This window comes from Pelodiscus sinensis, chromosome 8 (genome assembly GCF_049634645.1).
Source record: "Pelodiscus sinensis isolate JC-2024 chromosome 8, ASM4963464v1, whole genome shotgun sequence".
NCBI classification, from domain to species: Eukaryota; Metazoa; Chordata; order Testudines; family Trionychidae; genus Pelodiscus; species Pelodiscus sinensis.
In genome coordinates, this window is record NC_134718.1 from 32936475 (window position 1) to 32961819 (window position 25345).

A 25345-nucleotide genomic window follows, 5' to 3' on the forward strand; every position below is an offset into this window, starting at 1 on the left:
CTGGGGGGGGGGGGGGGGGGGGGGCGGGGCCCCAGCAGACCAGGGAGACTCAGAGCAAAGCCGTGGAGGAACCGGACAACAGGAGCGTCCAGATGCGCCGCGGAGGACCCGGCCCCCCCCCCCCCCCCCAGCCGACCAGGGAGACGCGGATCAAAGCCGCGGAGGACGCGGACGGCGGGAGCGCCCAGACGCGCTGTGTTCCCGCCGCCTGGGCCCCCTCAGCAGACTAGGGAGACGTGGAGCAAAGCTGCGGAGGACCTGGGCGGCGGGACAGCGGCGCGTCTGGGCGGTCCCGCCGCCCGCGTCCTCTGCGGCTTTGCTCCATGTCTCCCTGGTCTGCTGGCCCCCCGCTCCTCAGCAGACCAGGGAGATGCGAAGCAGCTTTTCTCGCCCCGGAGGACGCGGGCAGCGGGACCTCGGCGCGTCTGGGCGGTCCCGCCACCCGCGTCCTCCGGGGCGAGAAAAGCCCCGTTCGTAAGTACAGATCCGACATAAGTCGGATCCGCGTAACTCGGGGACGGCCTGTATTAGGGTATAAGCTTTCGTGGGTAAAAGTTTATGTCCTAATATATCTGTTAGTATCTGATGCCACAGGACTCCTTATTTTTGGGTGGTTTTTGGTTTTGTTTTTTATTTTGCAGACACAGACTAACACAGCTAACCCTCTGAGACTTGTGATAGATAGGTTGAAACAAAAATAATTACCATTCTCCCTCCTGTCAACCACTTGCCGAACCATGTGATTATATAGCCAGTGCACAATCAAGATCCAGGAACTTGCTGCAGGAATATCAGTTTATATCCCTTATGGGCTTTAAAATTTGCAGCAAGACGACAAAATGGTTGACACTAAAAATAGAGCCTTCAGGACAAATTCAGAGGTCTCAGTAAAACTCCCCTAACACTTCAGGTCACTTGGAGTATGTCAGCACTTTAAAGAAAAACCCATGGTGCTGACTCATAGCCCAGATCAATTGGTTTGGGCTTGCAGACTTGAGCTGCAGGGCTAAAAACAGCATTGCAGACATTCAGGGTTAGGCTGGAGCTTGGGTTCTGAAACCTGGTGTGGGTGGGTGAACCCTGGTGGTCATTATTTCAGCCTGAGCAGGCACCTACACTGCTTCTTTTAGTTCCACGGCCCAAGCCCTATAAGCCCAAGTCTATTGACCTGGGCTCTAAGAATTGACACAGTGAGTTTTTCTTTGCAGAGCAGGTTCCCTTACATACAATCAGAAGAGGGTGTACGTTAGCACAACTTACATGCTGAAACAGAATGCAGGAAAGTAAAAAGTCCTTTCATACTTTAATTTTCTTCTGGATCTTTGGTATGTAAAATAATTCAAATGATATTCTCTACATGTTGACATAATGGCTCTGTCAGATCTAAGGAATGACTCACATTGAGAATTTTGGAAATTGGAGAAATGGTTTGAGGTAGATAGGATGAAGTTTAATAAGGACAAATGCAAAGTACTCCACTTAGGAAGGAACAATCAGTTTCACACATACAGAATGGTAAGCAACTGTCTAGGAAGGAATTCTGCAGAAAGGGATCTACGGCTCATAGTGGTCAACAAGCTAAATATGAGTCAGTGAGACACTGTTGCAAAAAGAAAAAAAAAAGGAAACACCATTTTGGGTTGCATTAACAGTAGTGTTGTGAGCAAGACACGAGAAGTCATTCTTCCGCTCTATTCCATGCTGATTAGGCCTCAATTGGGAGTACTATATCCAGTTCTGGGCACCATATTTTTTGAAAGATGTGAAGAAATTGGAGAAGGCTCAGAGAAGAGCAATAAAAATTATTAAACGTCTAGAAGACGTGAGCTATGAGGGAAAACTGAAAGAGTTGGGCTTCTTTAATTTGGAAAAGAAAAGACTGAGAGGGGACATGATAGCAGTTTTCAGGTATATAAAAGGTTGTCACAGGGAAGAGGAAGGAAAATTATTCTCCTTGGCCTCTGATGATAGGATAAGAAGCAATAGGCGTAAACTGCAGAAAGGGAGGTGTAGGTTGGACATTATGAAAAACTTCCTGTCAAGGTGGTTAAACACTGGAATACATTGCCTAGGGAGGTTGTGGAATCTCCATCACTGGAGATATTTAAGAGCAGGTTAGGTAAACATCTATAATCTAGATGGTGCTTAGTCCTGCCATGAGGGCAGGGGACTGAACTTGATGACCTCTCAAGGTCCCTTCCAGTTCTAGTGTTCTATGGAGGTATTAGGTATTGTGTAATTGAATGAATAATCATGTAACCACATGAAATCTTAGTGCTTACATGACTATTCAATAGTCGACAGGGACGGGGATGGCAGCCAGTGTGCTCCCAACCCCACTTTCAGGGAGCCCCCTGCCATCCCATGCTGCTGCCCCTATCTCAGAGGCAGTAGTGCAGGGTGGTGGGCGGGAGCCGGTCTGCAAGGGGAGCCAGCTTAAAAACAAGCGCCCCTCACAGACCGGCTGCCTGCTGCCTTGCGCTGCTGCCTCTGATAAAGGGAAAGCAGTGTGGGGTGGCAGCAGCCCCCTGTCTATAGGGGGTCTGAGCTCACTATGGATGGAGGCTGTACTGTGGCAGCAGCAACCCCTGCCATGGACCAGCTGCTGCTGTGGAATAGCCTCCGCGGGATATGGAGCAGCCTGTCTGCAGGGAGCTTGGGCTGCCCTTCTCCACCGCTGCTGTTGGCAGGGATGGCTGGGAAATTATCAACCTAACATTCAGTTAAGGTGTCCCCTATCTTCTCCCTCCGCCTGCTGCCTCTGATAGAGGTTGCGGGGTGGGGAACTGGCGACACCCCAGAAACGGTGCTGGGTGGAAACCAGTTTTTAAGCTGGCTCCCCCCAGCACTGGCTTCTGACTCCTCTCCCTTGCTGTCTCTCAGAGCAGCGACTAGGAAACTGAGAGGCAGCGACTAGTCTGAGAGGGAACAACGGGGGGATACCGCAGAGTGGGGACTGCTCAAGTCTCTGCTCCCTGTGGTACTTCTGGAGGGCTCTTGTACACTTCAAAAGCAGAAATGCCCGCAGTGTGAATGGCAATTTATCTGCTTGCAGGGTGTCTGCCTTAAAAGATCATGGATCCTAAACTGCCTTTTTGGTTGGGTATTTCTTATTAACACCTCACACACATTCCACAGGTAACATACATATTCATAAGCAATATAGTTTCTAAGCAAAATGGGGCCTCATGGCGTTGGGTACAGATAACATACCAAAGGCACGATAAAAAGCGTAACAATTTAGAACTAAGAAAGCCAAGGTCAGGGAAGAAGAGAACAGCAGAGGAGTATGTCTGGTCATAAAATCATAGAATCACAGAGCTGGAAGAGACCTCAGGAGGTCATCAAGTCCAGCCCCCTGTCCAAGGCAGGACTAATCCCAACTAAATCAACCCAGCCAGGGCTTTGTCAAGCCGAGACTTAAAAACCTCTAAGGACGGAGATTCCACCACCTCCATAGGTAACCCATTCCAGTACTTCACTACCCTCCTAGTGAAATAGTTTTTCCTAATATCCAACCTAGACCTCCCCCACTGTAACTTGAGACCATTGCTCCTTGTTCTGCCATCCGTCACTACTGTGAACAGCTTTTCTCCATCCTCTTTGGAACCTCCCTTCAGGAAGTTGAAGGCTGCTATCAAATCCCCCCTCACTCTTCTCTTCTGCAGACTAAACAGACCCAACTCCCTCAGTCTCTCCTCATAGGTCATGTGCTCCAGCCCCCTAATCATTTTGGTTGCCCTCTGCTGGACCCTTTCCAATGTGTCTACATCCTTTCTATAGTGGGGGGCTCAGAACTGTACACAATTGTCCAGATGTTGCCTCACCAGAGCCGAATAAAGGGGAATAATCACTTTTCTGGATCTGCTGGCAATGCTCCTCCTAATGCAACCGAATATGCCATTAGCCTTCTTGGCTACAAGTGCACACTGTTGACTCACATCCAGCTTCTCATCCACTGTAATCCCCAGGTCCTTTTCTGCTGAACTGCTACTTAGCCATTCAGTCCCCAGCCTGTAACAATGCTTGGGATTCTAGACACCAGTGAAAAGGAGGGAGAGGGGGTCATGTCCGACTGGTTACATACACCAGGACTATGTGAGCTACAACTAGATGCTCCTTCTATTTAGTCCATGTGTATGTGTGTGTGTCTGCCTCTCTCTCTCACACACACACACACACACACACACACACACACACACACACACACACACACACCTACCTACCTTTTCTCTTCCTCCCCCACCTCCCCTCCCCCACCATGGGCACTGTGGCCAAGGGCGAGAAAGGAGGGAAAAGGATTTGGGGCAGAGAGGCTACTTACCTAATGTGCTGGCAGGCAAGATGGCAGAGCCCCAGCCCTACTCGCCACTCCCTTGGTGGTATGGCTGGCTCCAGTGGACACTGCAGGATAGCTCTCCCCTGCAGACTCACTGCCCCCAGTGGACACTCTCAGTATCATTTCCCTCCAAACATCCCCTCCCTTTCCATGTTATGGAAAACTGTCCATTTCCCGCCACTTCCAATTGTCCCGGCACAAGCAAACCCTGACCTTGCTTAAGTTAGGATACAAAGAAGGTGAATACCAAATTTGGTGGTTCTAGCTTTTACTGTTTAGGAGGAGTTCCTGAACAAGCAGACTCGCAAACAGACACATACACACAGAAGCACGAGTCTCTAAGATAGACAGACAGACTTTTAAAAGCAGTGTTACTATAATGTACAATTCCAAAAGGATTCTGTCCTCGTATCCCTACTAACATTCTATCTGAAGGCTAGAGACTCTCCCAATACAATTTAAAGATCTCTTTAAATGAATGCCAATAACTTGCTCTTTAAGTCTACATCTACACTGGCATATTTTGAGTAGTCTTCTCCCACTGCACTACTGCCACTACTACTGTAGACAGGGCTTAGTGTGTCATTCAACTCTACATGGAGAATTTCTTAAGCTTTTAGGGTTTACTTGTAACTACATATTCTATTTGTGCTTTAAAGATAAATTTTCCTAGTTTTCATTAATTTGTTTGGGGGGGGAGGGGGAGAGTGAGTGCTTTGTGGCAGAGCACCAGCTTTGCTTTAGGGGTCCTGGTGGTTAGCATATGCTTCAGAGGCTCTCTGTGATCCCCCAACATGGTCTCTTACTCTTATTATAGACCAGGGGTCAAAGACAACTGAGCCACCTTCTTCATAGGCCAGTCAAATGGGTGTGAGGCCCCTCTGTAGTCCCAACCTCCCCTTTCAGGGGTAGTCTCTGTAGTGGTGCAGGGAGGGTTGGGGGGACCCGGGCCCACCCTCTACTCCATATTCTGGCCCAGGGAGTCTAATGGCAGCAGCAACAGGTGGTGTTTCCTCCCCCACCAGAGCTGCAGGTCCTTCCCTAAGCCACTTCCCCATACAACCTCTCAGTACCTTCTTCCTGGCACTGACCATGTCCTTTCTGCTCTTCTACAGCGTACCTCTTCACTCCTAGTCCTTACCTTCCAGCCCTCCCTGAAGGGAAGCCTTTTTATCTAGTCCAAGCAAATCCTTATTGGGCTGCAGGTTTTCAGATTAACCTATCTCTCTCTTGCTTCTTACAAGCTCTTAATTGGCTCCAGGATATTCCTGGTTGCACTGCACCAGCCCTTGCCCTGGTTACTCAGGGATCAGAAAACTATTCACCCAGAGGCCAGGATAACTACCTTTGATCAGACTACAGCAGCCAGATGGTCTAGGTATGTCACAGCTTATACAATTCTAAAACCAATGCCAGGATTTAGCTTGTAACTTTACTGAAGCCTGCATTTTACCAGTGGAACTGGTATATGCAATGTTCTACATGTTACGCTCACGGAACTCAATTTCTGTGAACTGTTAAATACTGTGTGCTGAGAAAAGAGTGAAGTTTCACAAGAAGTTTTGTACGTGGCATGAGCAGGACCCCACTTAGGAGCTCAGGGAAGTATCATCTTTGCAAAATCATTGGAGCATGTGGCTGACATGAACATATTTCAGGCCTCCCTGGCCTCTACCAGTGCAGTTCTAAAATACATGTGTGATAGAAAATGTGTCCTATATTGGCTAGGAAGGAGAGGCTACATGAAAAGTATCCAAAAAGAGAGGGGCTGTTATGAGCAACCAATCAGGACCTGTGAAATCCACAGAAAAAGAGCCTCTGGGCAGAGCAGGGTCCTGGAGCTTGAGGAGGGAGGACTCTTTGAAGTAGGCTATAACCCCATAGTTGGACAGAGCAGTGCAAACAGGAGCCTTGTGAGAAGAGAAGGCGCTCCCAATAGCATAAGCTTATTGGGTAGTCGACTGGAGTATCGACTACTTGCTTCCTCCCACCCCCTTGCTGCCTCGGAGGGGGACACAAGAACTGGTGGTGGGTGGAGCCAGTTTAAAAGCAGCCCACAGGAGCCCCTGTTCGCGGTGGACAGTGTTGGCTGCAGACAAAGGTGAGCAGTCCCAACTTGTGCTGGTCTGGGATGCTGCGCTTCTGCATTTTAAATGTAGTAAGAGCCGGACATTTAAAATGCAGAACTGCAGTGTGGACGGCTCCCAGAGCCGGTGCTGCTCAGTCCTGGCTCGAACCAGCTCCTAGAGCTACCCTCGTTGTGGCTCTACAGAGCAGTCCTTATCGACTACATGATTAACCAAATAACCGCAATTTAACATCCTTAGCTCCTGATGGGCTGCTGAGATTGAGTAGGGTGTTGTGGCTACAGGGAAATAGCTCAGGGAAATGCACTGATAGTAATGGTAAAAGAATCTAGTAAGTGACTGCTTTTTGGAGAATCCTTGGGCTGGAACTTGGATTAGTAGGCAGGCCTGAGTTCCCCACCTTCACTTGCCACTGGGGAAGTGGAACAACAACTGACTGGAGTTGCCACACTGGGAAAGTGGCTGGAGCTAACCTCCCCCAGAAAAGGGGAACATTGTGACATGGCTAGATGGCCAAGCCACAAAGAGGACGCTGTGGTTTCTGACACTGTGAGAGGGGTTACAGTTGGACTGCAGAGGAGTGACAGTGTGCAGACTGTGAATTGGGTTGTCAGCCTTGAGCTAAACCCCCGAATGAGCTGGATGAGGTGCCAGTATGGAGGCGAATGATGTGCTCTCTGACAATCTGAATTTTGATTTTTTTGACTCAGTAAGGAGATTTCTGTTTATTTTTTAACCTTTGGTTAATTTACAATTTCAAGGAAAGCACAGTGGCTAATTAACCCTGATATATGGTAATAATCAAGTTGCTTCTACATCTGTTATGTTCTGGGTATTGTGAAAGAAGTTGACACTAACAATGGAAAACATAACAGCATAAATTGTTAGCTTTGACAGAACAGGGACCAAACCAGTCCCTAAAGCAACTTAGAGCAACCTAGCGGCTGCTTTAGTTTTAATTAGCTTTTAATGCCACTTAAGGCCCATTACGCCAGAAAGAACTGCTTGAATAAACTGTGTTTCGGCTCCTTGAAATGCCCTATTTCTTTTAACATCCTGTATGCTGGGTGCGGCAGACACAGCTTTAAGAAGCAGCCTAAAGGGATGCTAAGGTTGGTCAGAATCTGGTCCAATATTTGTTAATATATTTTCCATCACAAAATGGACTAACAAGATTAAGAAATATAAGACAGCACTGCTGCTAAGAGGAAGTGGTTCTACAACATTCAGGCCAATTAGCCACAAAAGCAAAGGTCTCAGTTCTCATTTTGGTTAACTGCTATATTAAAAAATAAGTAATAAAAAAGGAGCACTATCAATCTCTATAGAAGCAGACACAAAATTCTAATCCTATAGTGATTTAGCAACCCACACCTTCATTAACATGTAAAAGATATCCTTTGAGGTTAAGTGTTTTATTCTAAGGTCTCCTGAATTTACTGCAAGGACTACAAACTTTTCCCCTCCAAATTTTGCATCTAATTCCCATAATACATTTTTCTTATAAGTTCATAATAAAATGATTAACTACCCAATCATACTGTGCAATTAATCCAAGGTCAAGTCAACTGTTGGACATCAGTCTTTAGTGTTTGTTCAGGCTAAACATGTGGGGGCTTTCTTCAGAAAGTGTGATTTCAAAAATTAATGTTAAGTCTTTCTACACCCACATTTGGAAGGCACTCATTTTAAAATGTGTAAAGCCATCTGTCATTATACACACAAACAGACACTGATCACTAGACTTATGCATTTTTGACTCCTTACTACTGGTGATTGGTTGATCATCTGAAGTCAATGTGGCTCCTGGGGCCTGAATAGATTTTAGAGAGTCAGGTGCTTTTCTTCAGGAGTCAGAGCATATTAATTTTAGGGTAAGCCCAGTCTGTGCCAGCCCACAGCTTTGATCTATAATTTTTCACAGCAAAGTATTTTGTTTGACTCCAGCCTGTGCTGTATTTTGATATCAAGAATTATTGAACTACTAAGATACATTTTGACAAGTAAAAATCAATGGCAATATATGTGAGCAATGAAATTATTTGTTCGATAAGTTTATTCACATTAGAGGTTTCATTTCACAGTGCAAAGCACTATGGAAGCACCCATCAGAAAGTCATATCTTTTTGGTCTGCATGAAAGCCACTAACCTCTCCATCCTGAAAATGTTTCCTGAGTTGCTTAAGCATGAGTGTGAGTTTCTTTGACTGCACTCCACTATATGCCAGCAGCATGCCACCGAACTGACGCTCAGTGATCCGCCCATTCGCAGGGTCATGCCGTTCAAACTGGAAGAGAAAGAAGATTAAAATAAAACACTGACATTAAAGCAATTCTGCTCTAATAGGAAGCTGATATTTTATTCAGGATGTGCACAACATTTACTGTAACGCTGAGGTAAGTGTGGTTGACAGTACTTCTAGAAACAGCTCTAACTGCGCTCATCACTCCCTCTTCATCAATGTCAGCATTTATTTATTTATTTTACTATCCCCAGTACTTGCACAACTATTTATAATTTCCTTTACCATGATCAACTTGTTCCATTATACAGGGAGATGGTATTTATGGGGTTGGTCCTGAACAAACATTGATTACAGCCCAGAATGCACATTTCTAAATAAAAGTAATTTAGATTTTCACTTAAGACAGTTCAGAAATCATATAAAACTTGATAGTCTGCCAGTACTAGAAACTATGTGTCATACATTCCAGGCTAGAGAAGTTTGACTGTATCATGAACTGAACAAGGCACTGTCAGTAACCCCTTCCCAGGGCCCAGTCCTGCACAGATTTTTAAATAAAACATAGTAAGCACTACTTTAAAAAATACACACAGCAGGGGGAAAATATGGCTGGCAAGAGGGTTGGTGGTCAGTATATCAGGAAGGGAAAATCCCCAACCTCTGTGTAGAGATTGCCAGTGAGAGAAGGCTCCTTTTCCCTTGCTCTTAACTTCCCCTGAACACTGCCAAGTTTCGATAAGCTCTTCTGTCGACTAAACTTGATGTCATGAGGTCGGGTCCCTTCCAGCTCTAGTATTCTATCATTTGACAACTGCTACTCTGTAGCCCCATGGTGTCCAACCAGTTCTGAAGCAGTAGCCACTATAGTGGTTACTGCTATAATGAACTAGCCACACTCAACTGGCCAAACAGCCACATGTGGTTAGTGGCTACCGTGTTGGACACCATGACTCTAGCCTCTGACAAACTTACAGAGATTGTCAGGGGACAGTTCCCACCACAACCTCCCTTAACAAGTCTTCCAGAAGGCCAAAAAAAGTTTTTTTTTCATTGAATAGCCTCTTATTTACTCCTAAATGTCTAAGAGGCCAATTACTTTGAAATTAGAGACTAAATCAATTCAAAAAACAAAATGAAAAATCTTTCAGAGCACTGGAGTTACCTAAATATGATCACTAAGACCATGAATACCATTTCTTCTTCTCTTCTGCTGCTACCAGCTATAACACTTCCTCTTGCCAGGAAATTAGAAACCTCTGATGCCTATACAACCACCATTTGCCACAGACAGCAGAGTACATTTCTTTGGGGGCGGGGGGGGTCTTACTCTTAAACAACAGGGCTACGTCTACACTGGCCACCTATTACGAAATAGGCATGCTAATGTAGAACTTGGGAAGAGGCAAATGCGGGGGGGATTTAAATATCCCCCGCGGCATTTGCATTTTCATGGCCGCCGCTTTTTTCCGGCTTGGAGATAAGCCGGAGAAAAGCGTCCAGACTGGCGCGATCCTCCGGAATAAAGCCCTATTCCGGAGGAGCTCTTATTCCTACTTGCAATAAGAGCTCCTCCGGAATAGGGCTTTATTCCGGAGGATCGCGCCAGTCTGGACGCTTTTCTCTGGCTTATCTCCAAGCCGGAAAAAAGCGGCGGCCATGAAAATGCAAATGCCGCGGCAGATATTTAAATCCCCCGCGCATTTGCCTCTTCCCAAGTTCTACATTAGCATGCCTATTTCGTAATAGGCGGCCAGTGTAGACACAGCCCAGGGAAGGTAAAAGCTACAAATTATACCTTAGATTTAAGCCTTCTAGACAGTTTATATAGTCAAATCACATGCTGCATTTCAGGCATTAAAGAAACTGGGGAAATATGGATCAATCCTTTAATTTGCATATATCCAAAAGGTGTGGGTGGGAGTGCGTTTCTCTATAATTATCAGCTGATTCCTGGCTTGCACCCGGTCCCAGACATTGGTGGCTCTTAATACATTTTAAAAGCAGAGCTGCAGCAGGGTTAGCACCTGGGCCAGGAGTTAACCCTGCTGTGGCTCTGCAGTTTCCCTCTGTATTGACTAATTGAGTAGTTGATAGAAATTCCATTGACTACTCGATTAGCTGATTAAATTTAATTTAACATAGCTAATAATTATAGAGAAATGCACTCCCACCCACACACATTGGTTATATGCGAATTAAAGGATTGATCCATATTTCCCCAGTTTTTCTAATGCCTGAAATGCATTAGTCTGGGCCTTTTATTTGACAATATAAACCAGTAGTCTCCAACCTTTTTACACCCAAGATCACTTTCTAAATGTCAAGGCAAGCCAAGATCTACCCTTCCCTTCCCCAAGACCCCGCCCCTTCCTTGAGTCCCTGGCCTCTCTGTTTACCTCCTCTCCATCATTAGCTGTCCCCAGCCCTTACTCACTCTCACTGGGTTGAGACAGGAAGTGCGGGCTCTGAGGTGGGAATGAGGGATTTGGGTGTGGGAAGGGGTGAGGTGTGCAAGCTCTGGGAGGGAATTTGGGTGCAGGACAAGGTGGAGAAGGGGATGCTGGCTCGGAGAGGGAGCTCCAGGCTGGAGTGTGTTCGGGTCAGGTGGAGGGTTGGGATGCTAAGCAAGCCACAGACTTGTGGATGTGAGGGTGGAGGAGTTTGGGTTGTGGTAGATGAGGGGCTCAGGGCAGGGAGGTTGGGAGTATGATGGGTTCAGGACACAGATTTGTGGTGTGTGGATGGTGCAGGAGTGTTGTGGCAGAAGACCGGGGGTGTGAGGGGGCAGGATTTGGGGGTGTGAGAAGCTCAGGACAGGGGGTTCAGGTGTATGATGGGCTCAGGGTTGGGGTCTAAAAGGGGGTGCAGGAGTGTTATGATACTGTGAGCAGATGGGGGCTTGGCCCCAATTGGGAGCTTGTTGGCCAGCTTCATTTTTAAATACAATATTATGTCAAACATACAGGCTGCATCTAGACTGGCAAGTTTTTCCGTTAAAAGCATTTGCGGAAAATCGCGCCAGTCTAGACGTAGCCACAATGTTTCAGCATTGTCTTTATTTATGAGAGGCGCAGGGAATCTGTTTGGGGTCAAAGGTCACTGACCCTCAGAAAAATCAGTCAGGGACCACACAAGTCAGATGCAAAAAAACAACCCCTCCAAACCCCCCCAAGCCTCACTGATGTGGTACCAACTGAGACACCTCATTCCTCTGGCACTCCAGCCCCATGGGGGGGAGGGTAGGTAGGATTGAGGTTCAGGCCAGATTAACTCTTCTGGGGTTCCAGGGTTAGTGGAATTTGTGGGCCTCTGCACACTCTGAGGTGGGGCCAAAAATGAGGGAGCCAGTGTGCAGGACAGGGCTGCCAGTGAGTGCGATAGGGAATGGGGTGCAGAATCTGGTTGGAAAACAGGGTACAGGAGCAAGTTGGGGGTAGGTGTCTGGCCAGGAGGGAGGGGGCAGGGTGCTGGTGGGGCTTTGGGCAGAGGGAAGGCTGCTGGTGGGGGCCAGGGCAAGAGCAAGGTGCTGGTGGGGCTTTGGGCAGGGGGAAGGCTGCTAGTGGGGGCCAGGGCAAGAGCAAGATGCTGTTGGGAGTCTGGCCAGGGGCAGGGTGCTGGTGGGGCCCTGGGCAGGGAGTAAGTTGCTTGTGGGGGCCAGGGCAAAGTACTTCGTGGGAGTCTGAGCAGGGGCCAGGGTGCTGTTGGGGAGTTTGGCCAGGGAGTGGGAACAGGGACAGCTTGACCAGTACCCGGGGATCCCGCAGTGCATGCTGCTCCTCCCTCCCCTCCCCAAAACAGCCAGCATGCTTCCTAAGAAGCCGTATCTGGCGCACAGCCGGGGACTTCCTTCCCCAAGCTGCCTGCCTACCTTCCTGCATGGTGGGGTGTCCCGTGGCTGCACACCAGCTCAGACTTCTCAGGAAGCATGTGTGCTGCTCCTCCCCTCCCCAAAATAGCCGGAGCACTTCCAGAGAAATTAGAGCTGGTGTGTAGCCAGGGACTTCTCCTCCCCCCACCTCCCAGCACAGGAAGGAAGGAAGGCAGGCAGCACGGGGAAGGAAGTCCCCAGCTGTGCACCAGATCCAGCTTTTTGGAAGTACGCTGGCTGTTTTGGGGAGGGGAGGAGCAGCACACATGCTTGGTGAGATTCCGCATCTGGCGTGCAGCTGTAAACACCCCCCATTTCTACCCCCGCAGGAAGCTGGTGTTACCTCCATTTTCCCAGAAGGTAGTGCTAGCACGGGCTCCTTCTTGGGGATGGGGGAAAAATAGAGGAGGTCTGGAACACCTCGCAATTGACTGGTCGTGCCCCAAAAATTGACCAGTTGATCGCAGATATAAACTATCTAGAAGGCTTAAATCTAAGGTATCATTTGTCTCAATTTAAAAAGCAGAGGTGCAGTGTCTGGAACCAGCTGCAAGCCGGAATAGCTGATTCTCGGCTCACACCCGGTCCCCTCCGCTAGGCCTCTGCCTCCTTGCAGAGACGGTTTGGGGGAACCAGCTTTTAAGCTGGCTCCACCCAGTATTGGCTCTTGCTGCCCCTCTCTGACAGAGGCAGCAAGGGGGAAGAGGGAAGCAACTAGTCGAGTTTTTACTCGAATACCCCAAAAGCATATGCTTATTGGGTAGTCAACTGTCGCTTACATCCCTAAGTAAATATGGACTTACGTTTTTTAAATAAAATTAAATGGCATTTAAAGTTCAAAGTTAATGCAGTAAAACATTTTGCTTTGATTGTGATGCATTTCAGCCACCTCTTCTTTTTAACTATACCTTAACAGTGTAAATTCCAGCTCACTCTTGAGATCCATTCTCTGACATTAAGTACAAAAAACTGTTTAGCCATCAAGAACAGTGCATTTTCATGATTCTTCTTCATGACTGAAACCCACACACACTGAATTTCTAGGTCAGGATGGGCAAGAGAGCCTCTGTGGGCCAGATCCCACCCGCCAAGTGGGTTGATGTGACCTGCGAATACCCTGCTGCTCCCCTGCCAATCAGGCCTGGGGATGGAGGGGTGTGTGAAGTCTCTTCTCCCACGAGGGGTGCGCAACACAGAGTGAACCACCAGCTGAAGAGCTGGCAGTTGACTTTAAGTGCCATGTTCCCCTTGCAGGGTGGGAGCAGGGAATGAGAGACTTCATGCACTCCCCCACCCTCCTGGCCCTGATAGATCTGGGGGTGGGGAGAGTGCAGGTGCCTAGAGGGAATGCCACCAGCTGTTCAGAACATCTGGTAGTTCTCCCGGGAGGGTGGAAAGGGGAGAAGAGGCAGGGCAAAAACTTCACGTGCTCCCCCATCTCCAGGTGGGTTTAATTTATCTTCATTGTTGTCAAAATAAAAGGTAGCGAAAAAGAAAGAACTCCAGTAATGCTACCATTAGACAAAAGCAGAGGGCTATCAAGATAGCAGCTGACTTCAATACCACACTGATCAATAGTAGCTAAGAGAAAACAAATACAACGCAGGGTGAACAAACAAAATTTGATACCCATGAGATTGTCACTAAGCAACAGGCTTCCCAAGTTGTCACTTTTCATACTCGATCAGAATGCATTACGTGTTTGTCATTGTTTTCCAATGACATAATGATGTTACAATAGGACATTACAGATTGCTAAAAATCTGAACGTATATTTTAAAATATTTTTTCATTGAACACTTAGAAGGCACCCTTACCAACTGTAGCATCTAGGGATATAAAATCAGGTTTTATTACTTAACCAGTTAAATTTTATGTTTAACCGGTTAAATGATTAAATGGGAGTGAATGGGGGTGAGGGGTATCACGGAGCAGGAGTAGGCAAGTTGCTCCAGCCCCGCCCAGTTAATGGAAACCGGTAAGCCTCACCCATTAAAATTAACCATTCACATCCCTAGTAGCGTTTGAGTGCTCCTTAGCAAAACATAAAGATAGCCAAATTCTCCAGTTTGCTCAGTCCATTGTGCTCTTAATGCACAGAACTGGTAGGAAATAATTAGTGGAAAAATTCCTCTGTCTGTGAGAAAATTCCTTTGTCTGTATATGTTGCCTACTCCTCTAGTCTCCCTTGAAGTTTGGGAATGAGACTAAGCCAGGAAGCATGTTTGAGTAGATCTACACCATGCCCAACAGTGATGCAAAGAACCTCTGTTCCAGTGCAGCCCTAATTTGTATCCAAGCCAGGCAGCCCTGCATTAGGGAGCCTCAACTAGCTCCTCTCAGTTTCTTCCTTCCCTTCTCAGTGTGCCAAGGGCACCTTAGATTCTCCACTCCAGCAGGACCACAGTATTTACCCACGAGAAATTACATTCACTGCACACTCCACCTTTATTCTCAATAGAATTTGGCACTAAGGGAAATTTTTCCAGGGGGATACCAGCATCTGGCTAAATACAAGATACATCTCTTGGTCTGAATATGAGCAAAACCCTGTGCTAGTACCTTCAACTAGGAAAAAAATACTGTTTTAACATCAGGTGAGTAATATGAGGTCAACTCCCAGGCTATGTCTAGACTGCAGGCTTCTTTCGAAAGAGGCTCTTTCGAAAGCATCTTTCGAAAGAGCCTCTTTCGAAAGAGAGCGTCTAGACTGCACGGAGAAATTTCGAAAAAGCGGCTTGCTTTTTCGAAAGAAAGCATCCAGTGAGTCTGGATGCTCTCTTTCGAAGAAGCCCTATTTACATTGAAGAACGCCTTCTTTCGAAAGAGGAACTTTCGAAAGAAGGCGTTCTTCCTCGTAAATTGAGGTTTACCGCCATCGAAAGAAAAGCCGCGTTCTTTCGAATTAATTTAGAAAGAACGTGGCTTGAGTCTGGACGCAGGGGAAGTTTTTTCGAAAAAAGGCTACTTTTTTCGAAAAAACCCCTGAGTCTGGACACAGCCCCAGTGAAGACAAGTCTACCTGTACTTTTAACATGAGCAGACAGTTTGAGGTAAAGACTTACTACTGGAGTATTATTTTTTTTTAATGTAAGGAACAGTCTCACATATATTACCCTAATATAGCCAGTGCTGAGAACAAGCAATTTCTCCTCTGACATTAACTTAAAAATAAACTTCTGTCAAACAAACAGCAAGATGCCAAAGGAATCATGCCTTAGAGATTCAGGACATGGTTCCCATAAATATGGTTTACTAACTTGAGCTATATCTGGACCAAGGAGTCTCAACCAGAGTCCATCTCAGGAATGTAAGTTCTGTGAACAAAGTTACCATATACAGTTGAATAGAGTCAGAACTCTCTAATCTTAAAGAAGTCTCATTAAGAATATAACTCTCAGCTTTTCTATAAAACATCACAATGCTGGTTAGAGGATACAGCTAATGGTACTAGGAATTCAATCTGCCCAGAACCCCTCTTTCCACTAATATCTCTTTAAGAACTCCAGAGTTATTTGCTGAGTTCCTGAATCAAAGTAACTTCTGTTCCCCAAACAAATATATCTACTGTGAGCACAAGGGACTCCTTTGTAATAATTCCACTAGCAGTTATGACAATGAAAATTAATAGATAAACTATTTAAGTTTATTGGAAGCAGGAATCTTGCCAGAGAACTGATGCTTACAGGACAACCAGGGAACAATTAAGGAAGAAAAAGGAAGCTGAAAATTGTTTGCATCTGCTTTCACTGCAAAAGATATTGAGATCCCTACCCCAACCCTAGGGTGAAGTTCTGACCCTGATGCTGTCAGAGGATTACTATTAATTTCTATGAGGGGAGAGGGTTAAGATTTCACTTTTACTCTTTTCAATTGATAAAAATTAAGTAATGTCTGAGATGGAGGTGTCCCAAAAGTGTGTGGTGGAACAAACAAATACTTTCATAGGAATGTGCATGAGAGGTGTGGCAGGTGTGCCCAGGCACACCCATATGTCTCAGGCTGGCTAGCCTGAGCCATTTTTGCGCCCTGGGCCCCACCCGCCCAGCAGCACCACGCGGCCCAGCAGCATGGCGTGGCGCCCCTGAGGTGCCCGGGAACATCCCTGCCCGGCAGTAGAGCGTGGCGCCTGGGAGTGTCCTTGCCCCGCCCTGCAGCACTGCGCTGTGCCCCGTAGCACCACGCGCGCCCTGCCCAGCAGCACCACGTGGCGCCCCAGGGGTGCCCCTCCCTGGCCCTGCAGCTTGGGCTGGCTCTGACTCCAGCCCTGCAAGCTGTAAGGCAGAAGCTGAAGGTAAGGGGTGAGGAGGAATAAGAGGAAGGGGTGGGAGAGGAAGAGGCTTTTGAGGTGGGGGAGGGTGGAGGAGGAAGAAAGGGGAAGGGGTGGAAGGGGCTTGTACGGAGGAGGAGGAGAGAGGGGGAAGAAAGGGGAAGACACCAAAGTTTACAGGGTAGAGACACAAATGCTAGGGGGTAAGTGGAGACAATGAGGAAAAGGGCAGGAGGGGAAGTGTCAGTGGGAGGGGGGACTGGGTGATGCTGGAAGAGGAGAGAGTAAGGGTATTGGGGATTGGAGAGGGAGGTGCTGGGAGAAGGCTTGATAGAAGGGGTGGGCATGAGGAAGGTGGGGTTGGAGCAAGTCATGTGTGAGGGCACAGGGGCATGAGGGAAACAGGGGCAGAGGATGGTGAAGGGATGGGCATCAGGGAAAAAAGGGCAAAGGGGGCAGGGGAAGTGAGGGAAGGGGGAGGTGTATGTGCCAGGGGATTCTGGGGGTGAAGCAGAAGGGCAGACATCTGCAGGGGAGGGACCAGCACCAGAGGAGAGGGGCGAGGGAGGTGTTAGACGAAGGGATGAGGAGGGGTAGCTCACATGATTAGAGTGTGGCTACTGGAGGAGTGGGCACAGGGGAGAGAGAAGGGCTGCTGGAGGAGGAGCAGGTCTCAGGAAGGCTGAGAGCAGTGAGAAGGGCAAGAGTCAGGACAGCAGAGTAGGGTGAGGGGTTGGGGGCAGCAGGCACCAGGGGAGTTGATGGAGCAAGGGGAGGAGACATGGCAGCAGAGGGGAAAGGTAGATATTTATTAATACAGCCGCTCCCCAACTTACGGCCACCTCCACTTACGACCGAAGCGATCGTAAATGCGGATCTGAGTTACAAACAGCGATCCGCACTTACGAACAGCGCGGGCGCCATGTAACTCTATGGGATCCAAGTTACGAACAGTTTGAGTTACGGACCAACACTCGTTTGTAACTTGGAGAGCGGCTGTAACTTGGGTGCCACAATGGCACATCCAAACAAGCCACATGAATTCGGTACTGGTGCACAACACAAAATTCATTCTGCTCATGGGAGGAAACTCTTAGAGGGAACACTTCCCCCCCCGCCCCTCCACCCCTGCATTGATGTCACACACATTGGATTAATGCAATTGCAGGATAGTTGCATGGGAGGGAGGGCTGGTGGGGGCCAAACTAATCCCTATTGGTAGGAGGATAGTGGGAAAAGTCCTTGGGTTGGGGGTCACATAACACTTTTTACTTTTGGTTATGTGCCCATCTTACCCAGAGAGGGTTACCTCCACGGGCATGGTTAATGGGGGCTAGGGGCATGGTTAAGAGGGGTCGGGGTGTGGCTAATGGGGGGGTCAAAGTGCATTTAAAAACATTCTTTGGGTGCACACCCTAATGAAATGTGCTGTGCACGCCTATGGATACTTTAGATCAACATAACACTATGATCAGATAGCTATATTAAAAAGTTCTGAAGGAATTTACAAAAGAAAATACACTGTCTATACAGTGCAATGAAATCAAGAGCAAGGGGCCATTCAGTTAAACTGAAAGGTGACCAAATTTAAAGCAAAGAAAAGGAAATACTTCTGCAACACAAGTGCTGAACTTATCGCCATGGACTGGTGTGGCTTTTTAAATGTTAATACAGAAAAAAGGACTCCACATTTACATTAGCACTCTAAATCCTCATCCTTTGGGACATAAATCAAGATTTGTAAAGTTATGAAGAAATTTCTCTGTGGGCAGATAATGCCATAGTTTTCCCCTATAGGATTTGTTATAACTTATTCTGAAGCACCTATTACTGGCTACTGTTAGGCATAGGATACTGGACTACATGGATCACTGGTTTGATGTGATATGGTCACTCAAAGCAAGAGAAAACTAATGTATTCTGGTTCATGGGAGGGCTGGCAATGAGCTGCACTCTTGATTTCTCATCTTCAGAGTACAAATATAACTGACGCTATAAAAAGCTTGTGTGCTATATTTGTAAAAATAGAAACAAACGAGAATACAAAAAGCTTTCTGCTCCCTCTCTGAAATGTTCTCATTTCATGCACTTCATATATATAGTCTTTTATAAAGTCAATGCTATGTTGTCTTTCATGTTAAAGTTATTCAGAAACTTTACAAAACAACAAGGTAGAGGTTGGTGGTATAGTGATTCCTAAGAAAAAACAAAAGCTTTTAAGTCACCAGCAGGAGTTCATGTTCTTTCAGAACTGGTTTCACTGAAAGGGAATTTGATGGTCACAACAGCAGTGTTACTTCTTATTTTTATGAAAAATGTTACAGGGCTTTTAATTTCTCTGAGCGGTTATAACATCTTCACAGAAGTGACCTCTGTTCAATCTCTCTTCCACATGCTGGCCCGGGGTGAAGAACAAAATAAATCAGCTCAGTTCTAGTGCAAGAAAATGCACATATGTTTGTTCGTCAATTTAAAAAAGAATACAAATACAGATACAAATATCAAGAAACCTAGGGCTCACGTATATTCACTAGATAGATATTCACATATTCTTTAAACTCCAGGGCTGAGTCTACACTGGCATGATTTTGCGCAAATACTTTTAACGGAAAAGTTTTTCCGTTAAAAGTATTTGTGCAAGAGAGCGTCTATACTAGCATGTGCCTTTGCACAAAAGATTTGCTTTTGTGCAAAAGCATCCATGCCAGTGTAGACGCTCTCTTGCGCAAGAAAGCTCCTATGGCCATTTTAGCCATCGGGCTTTCTTGCGCAAGAAATTAACGTTGCTGTCTTGCGCAAGAAATACTTGCACAAGAGGGCTTATCCCTGAGCGGGAGCATCAGAGTATTTGTGCAAGAACCACTGATTTTGTACATTACAAACTCAGTGTTCTTGCGCAAATACTCGTGGCCAGTGTAGACAGGCGGCAAGATTTTGCGCAAAATCTTGCCAATGTAGACACAGTCCAGGTGCATTACCAAACCTTGTATTTATTACCTACTAATTTAATGTTCTCCTTTACTTTTGAATATCAAATATAATGACAAACACACATCTTTGTTTTATAACTGGCACCTCCTTATATTTTATTAATCATGTATAGGAACATTTCAACTTTTACATTTCAAAAGGGCCTTTGATTCTACAGGAAGATTTCCTCTTACCTCACAAGAAAATTATGGCTTTAAAAAGTTGTGTGTTACTCATTTGAGGATGAAAAAGAAAAAGAAACCTATATTAGGCCTTTTAGTTTGTAGAGTAAAGCTCAGAGAATTGTCCCTCAACCCTGATCTCAACTAATCAACAAGCATCCATAAAACCAGAAAATTTACTAATACTGTGAAATGTTTGGGGTTTGTGGGAAAGAGCTACAAACACACACAATACATATAACAAGCAATCAAATATCTGTCACAGACCATTTTTATGTTGTTACCTGAATTTGCAGAGTAATAGTCTGACTTGCAACATATGACCCTTTAAAGAAGCATTTACTCAAAGCCTTATTTGACTGGCTTCAATACATTATTCATCTGCATACTGCTGCAGAACTGGCTCTATTTACTGTTCTACAAAAGCAATCCATTTGGACTTTTGTAAAGAAGAGTAGCTAGTATGAACAAAAGAGAAAGCAGATTACCTTTTTTCTTATCATCCTCCGCCCCCCTTGAAAAAATAATATGTTTTAACAGTTATAAAAGCACCAAATTATTAGCAATCACAATGTATGGTAGGAACCAGGAGTTCCTAAAGGCTATTCCATCTTTCCTCACTCTCAAATAAATGTGTGTACTGACCATGTTTTCTTTGTAACTATATAGACAGTTTGAGTGTGAATTACTAAAAACCATGTGTTTTAATAATTTCCCAGAGTACTTTAGATTTAGTCTGCTGGATTTACTGTATTGAAATCCATGATCAACTATTCAATAGTATTAAGGAAGCCATTGGTTTATTAACCAAATGGTCTGACGGCTTTAGTAAAAAAATATTTGTGGCAACTGCTGGATTGCTAAGGGAAGGTAGCACAGACCTGGAATAGCAGAGTAAAGAAAGAAATGAAGTAGAGAAGAGGGCAGACATTAAAGGAGGATGAAGGACAAACACAGACTGGAGGGAACTGGGGAAGCAATAAGGAAGTCCATAATGAATTAGGGTTGCCAGATGGTTTAACTAAAAATACCAACCCCCTCCCCCCCCAAAAAAAACCCCCAACAAAACACTGGGGGAAAAATAAAGAGGGGAGATCAAAGTTGTTGAGGAAAAAAAAAGGATCCCAAGAGTTAAGGTGTCCAGTATTTTCTGAATTTTTTTTTTTTTACTGGACAGGAGGTGAAAATACCAGACTGTCCAGGTCAATACTGGACACTTGGCAACCCTATAATGGGTAGAAGCATATAGTACAAAAAGAGCGTGAACAGGCTCTGAAAAGCTGTATGATTGGGGTGGCCAGCAAAAGTTTGAAGAAGAAGAAGTTACTCATCCTGTGCAGTAATGCTGGTTCTTCAAGATGCGTGTCCCGTTGGTGCGCCACTGTAGGTGTCAGGCTTGTCCCGGCGCTGCAAATTGGAGAACTTTTCCAGCTGTAGTCTGCCGGACCGCGCGAAGCGTGGCTCATGCCTTTTCACGCCGTTTGTGTGCGTGTGGTCCGGCTCCTGCCAGTTGCTCCTGATCCTCTTGGTCTGAAAAACGTAAATGAGAGTTCCGAAGAGGGGAGGAGGGCAGATCGTGGAGCACCCATGGGACACGCATCTCGAAGAACCATCGTTACTGTACAGGGTGAATAACTTCTTCTTCGAGCAGTGTCCTGTGGATGCTCCGCTGTAGGTGAATTTGCAGCAGTAGCCTGAAAAGGAAAAGGGTTCAGAGCTATCGTACTGCGGCCACTGCCCCATCTGGAAGGTGAAGGATGGGGATGACATAATTACCTGGCAAAGGTGAAGTTTGAAGACCATGTAGCAGCCCTGCAAATGTCTTTTAATGGTACGCCTTTCAAGAATGCAGTTGATGCAGCGATTGCACGTGTTGAATGGGCTCTCGGTTTTTGTAACAGTGGTCTATTATATAGCGCATAGCATTCCTTTATGCAGTTCACTATGATTGACGAAATGCGCTGTGCTGGTAATGGGTGGCCCATAGAACGCTCGGCTGTAGACACTAAAAGCATATTTGTCTTTTGGAGGGATCTAGTCCTTTCTATGTAAAAGGCCAAGGCTTGTCTGACGTCAAGGGTGTGTAGACGTGCTTGTTCTGCCGAGGTATGGGTGTAGGGTAGAAAGTGGGAAGTACTATCGGCTTGTTAATGTGGAACCGCGAGTTCACTTTCGGGAGGAAAGTGGATTGAGGGCGTAAGATGACTCCCTGATCGGAGAACACTGTGTATGAAGGTATAGCCAATAAGGCAGCCAATTCACCAACTCTTCTTGCAGAGGTTATAACAATTAGAAAGGTAACTTTCATCATAAGCAAGCACAAATCACACGTGGCTAGTGACTCAAAGGGCTTGCGCGTTAGGGCATTAAGAACTAGCTCCAGATCCCGGTTGCGCTGGTTGTATGCGATGTGGAAAAAGATTAGTCATGCCCTTCATGAAGCGCCTCGTCATTGGGTGAGAGAAAATGGAATATACCTCCACAGAGTGACGGAAAGCAGCGATTGCGACAATGTGTACTTTAATGGAAGCACAAGTGAGAGAAGTGTCTTTGAGGTGCACAAGGTAATCCAGAATCCGGTGCATGGGAGCACAGTAAGGATCCAAACATGCCATCGAGCACCATGCAGAAAAACATGCCCATTTATGAAGGTAAGTGGATCTTGTGGATAATTTTCTGCTGTGCAGAAGGATGTGTTTGACTTCTTGTGAGCAAATCATCTCTGTTTATTGGAACCAACTAGGAACCAGGCTGGTTCCCCTGCCCTCACTGGCACCCTGTTCCCTGCCCCAGAACCCACTAGCACCCCTCCCCAGTACTGTGTCCCCTGCTCCCAAGTGACTTTTCTATGGGTCAGTGACCCCTGACTCAAGGCAGGTTTCCTGCCCTTCTCATAAATAAAGACAATGCAGAAACTTTTTGTGTTTAACATAGTATTTTATTTAAAAATGAAGCCTGGCCAACAAACCCCCAATTGGGGCCAAGCCCCCATCTGGCCACAATCACTCCTGCATTCCCCCTTCCCCAGACCCTAGATCTGAGCCTATCAAACACTGGAACCTCCTGCCCTCAGCCCCTCACATACCCCAACCCAAATTCCTGTACCCTCACATCCGCAAGCCTGTGGCTTGCTTAGTATCCCAACACTGCCCAGCCTGGAGCCTCCTCCCTGAGCCAGTGCCCCCTTCTCCACCTCCTCCTGCATCCAGATTTCCTCCCAGAGCTTGCACCTCTCACCCCTTCCCACACCTAAATCCCTCATTCCCACCCCAGAGCCTACACATCCTGTCTCAACACAGCAAGGGTCCAGCTAGACTGCAGGAGTTTTTCAGGATTCTGGAGATATCCCAGAAAAACTCTTCTGCATCCAGGGTTGCGTTTGTTCTTCCGCTTTTTTAGTGGAAGAGCAAACAGGCTCTTTTGGTCACCCCTATATTCCTCTTTCCACACGGAATAAGGTAGCTTCCAAAAGAAGGGGTTTTTTTCTGACATTTGGTCTAGTCTAGACAGGCCAAATGTTGGAAAAACCTCTTCCTACAGAAGAATTTTTTTTTAAAGCAGCAGTATAAGGATTGGGGATAGCAAGTGATGGAGAGGAGGAAAATAGAGAGGGCGGGGCTTCAAGGAAGGGGCGGGGCTTCAAGGAAGGGGCGGGGCTTCAAGGAAGGGGCGGGGCTTCAAGGAAGGGGCGGGGCGGTAGATCTTGGCTTGGTCTGTCATTTAAAAAGTAATCTTGGGTGTAAAAAGGTTGGAGACCACTGCTGTAGATCGAGGGACGTGAACCAATCTCCACTGTGAAGAGCTGGAATGATGGTGGCTAGGGTAACCATCCTGAAGTGGTACTTCCGTAGATACCAATTTAGTCCTCTGAGGTTGAGAATCGGCCTCCACACCCCTGATTTTTTCTCCGTCAGAAAATATCGGGAATAAATCTCCCTGCCCCTGTACTCGTTTGGGACTGCCTCTATTGCCCTAATAGCGAGGACACGATTGACCTCTTACTGTAACAGAGGCCCGTGAGATGGGTCCCTGAAAAGGGATGGGGTGGGAAGGTTGGGAGGGAGTAGAGTGATGAATGGAATGGTATGTCCTAGCGTAATCATTTGCAGCACCCATCTGTCGGTGGTGATGTGAGACCATTGATGTTGGAAGGGTCTCAGGTGATGAAGGAACAACGTCTGCGCAGGATTGGGATGGTTGCTGAGCGGAATGGTGTACAGTCCCTCAACAGGAGAGTCAAACTTGCTGTTTGGTATTTAAATGGCCAGATGGTTTTGGTTGAGGTCTTCGTCTCTGCTGGCATTGCCGGTTGCGTTGTTGGTCCTGCTGTCTGTATTGGGATGGCTGAAAGGTAAACGGTCTTTGCTTCTGATAGGGAGTATACCTCTTACAACAGAAAGGAGATGTATACATCCCTAGGGTCTTGAGTGTGGTTCTTGAGTCTTTACCGGAATGAAGAACCTGATCAGTTTTGTCAGAGAAAAGATTCTGCCTATCGAAGAGTAGATCCTGGACTTTGGAAAGGAGATCTTTGGGAACTGCTGCCTGGTGCAGCAATGATGCCCTGCATATTACCACGGATGTGGCTGTGGTACGCACTGCAGTGTCCGCTGTGTCCAAAGCTATGTGGAGAGCTGTTCTGGAAGCTGCATAGCCTTATTGGACTATCGCTTTAAGGACCTCCCTCTTGCTCTCGGGTAGATGGTCCAGCAGAGGTACTAGCTTTGAGTAGTTGTCAAAGCTATGGTTAGCTAATAATACCTAATAGTTTGGCATACGGAGCGTAAGAGTAGCAGATGAGTAAATCTTTCACCCAAAGAGGTCTAACTGCTTCATGTCTTTGTCCGGCATGTTGGGTTTTTGTTGCGAGCCCTTTGTTCTTTGTTGGGCTGCATCAGCAACCAGAGAATGTGGTTGGGGATGGGAGAAAAGAAACTCGATCCCTTTTGCCGGGACAAAATATTTTTTGTCTGCTTTTTTGTTGATGGCTGGTGCAGAGGCTGGTAGTTGCCATATATCGTCCACAATCTCAAGGATGGCGTCATCCAGTGAAAGAGCCACCGTGGCCTGATGTGAGGGCTGTAAATTTCTGAGCAGATGGTGGGATTTCTGCTGGACTGCCACAATCTGCACCTTTTGTGATTCTGCCACTTTCCTGAAAAGGTCTTGGAATTGTCGAAGATCGTCCGATGGTGACATGTCCCCTTGGAATACTGCATCGTCAGGTGATGAAGAGGATTGATCGGTGGAGGACTGATCCTGAGGCTCATTCTGTGTGGAATGCTGCAGTTGTACGACTTGTGACTCAAATGGCTGAGAAGGTGGGATACCTGATGGAGTTGGTGGTCTGGTTGCTGGTGGTAAGGACTGATGTTCCCTGATG

The 25345-nt window shown here is 46.6% G+C and overlaps 1 protein-coding gene across 3 annotated transcripts in view; it reads right to left on the reverse strand.

The window, feature by feature from the left end:
- Positions 1–25345, reverse strand: part of MICU1 (mitochondrial calcium uptake 1) — a 221071-nt gene that overhangs the window by 41267 nt on the left and 154459 nt on the right. For all 3 annotated transcript variants that reach the window (XM_075935002.1, XM_075935003.1, XM_075935004.1), the window contains one exon: positions 8577–8714. In XM_075935002.1, the coding sequence (XP_075791117.1) occupies positions 8577–8714 (138 nt within the window). The remainder of the gene's footprint in view (positions 1–8576; positions 8715–25345) is intronic.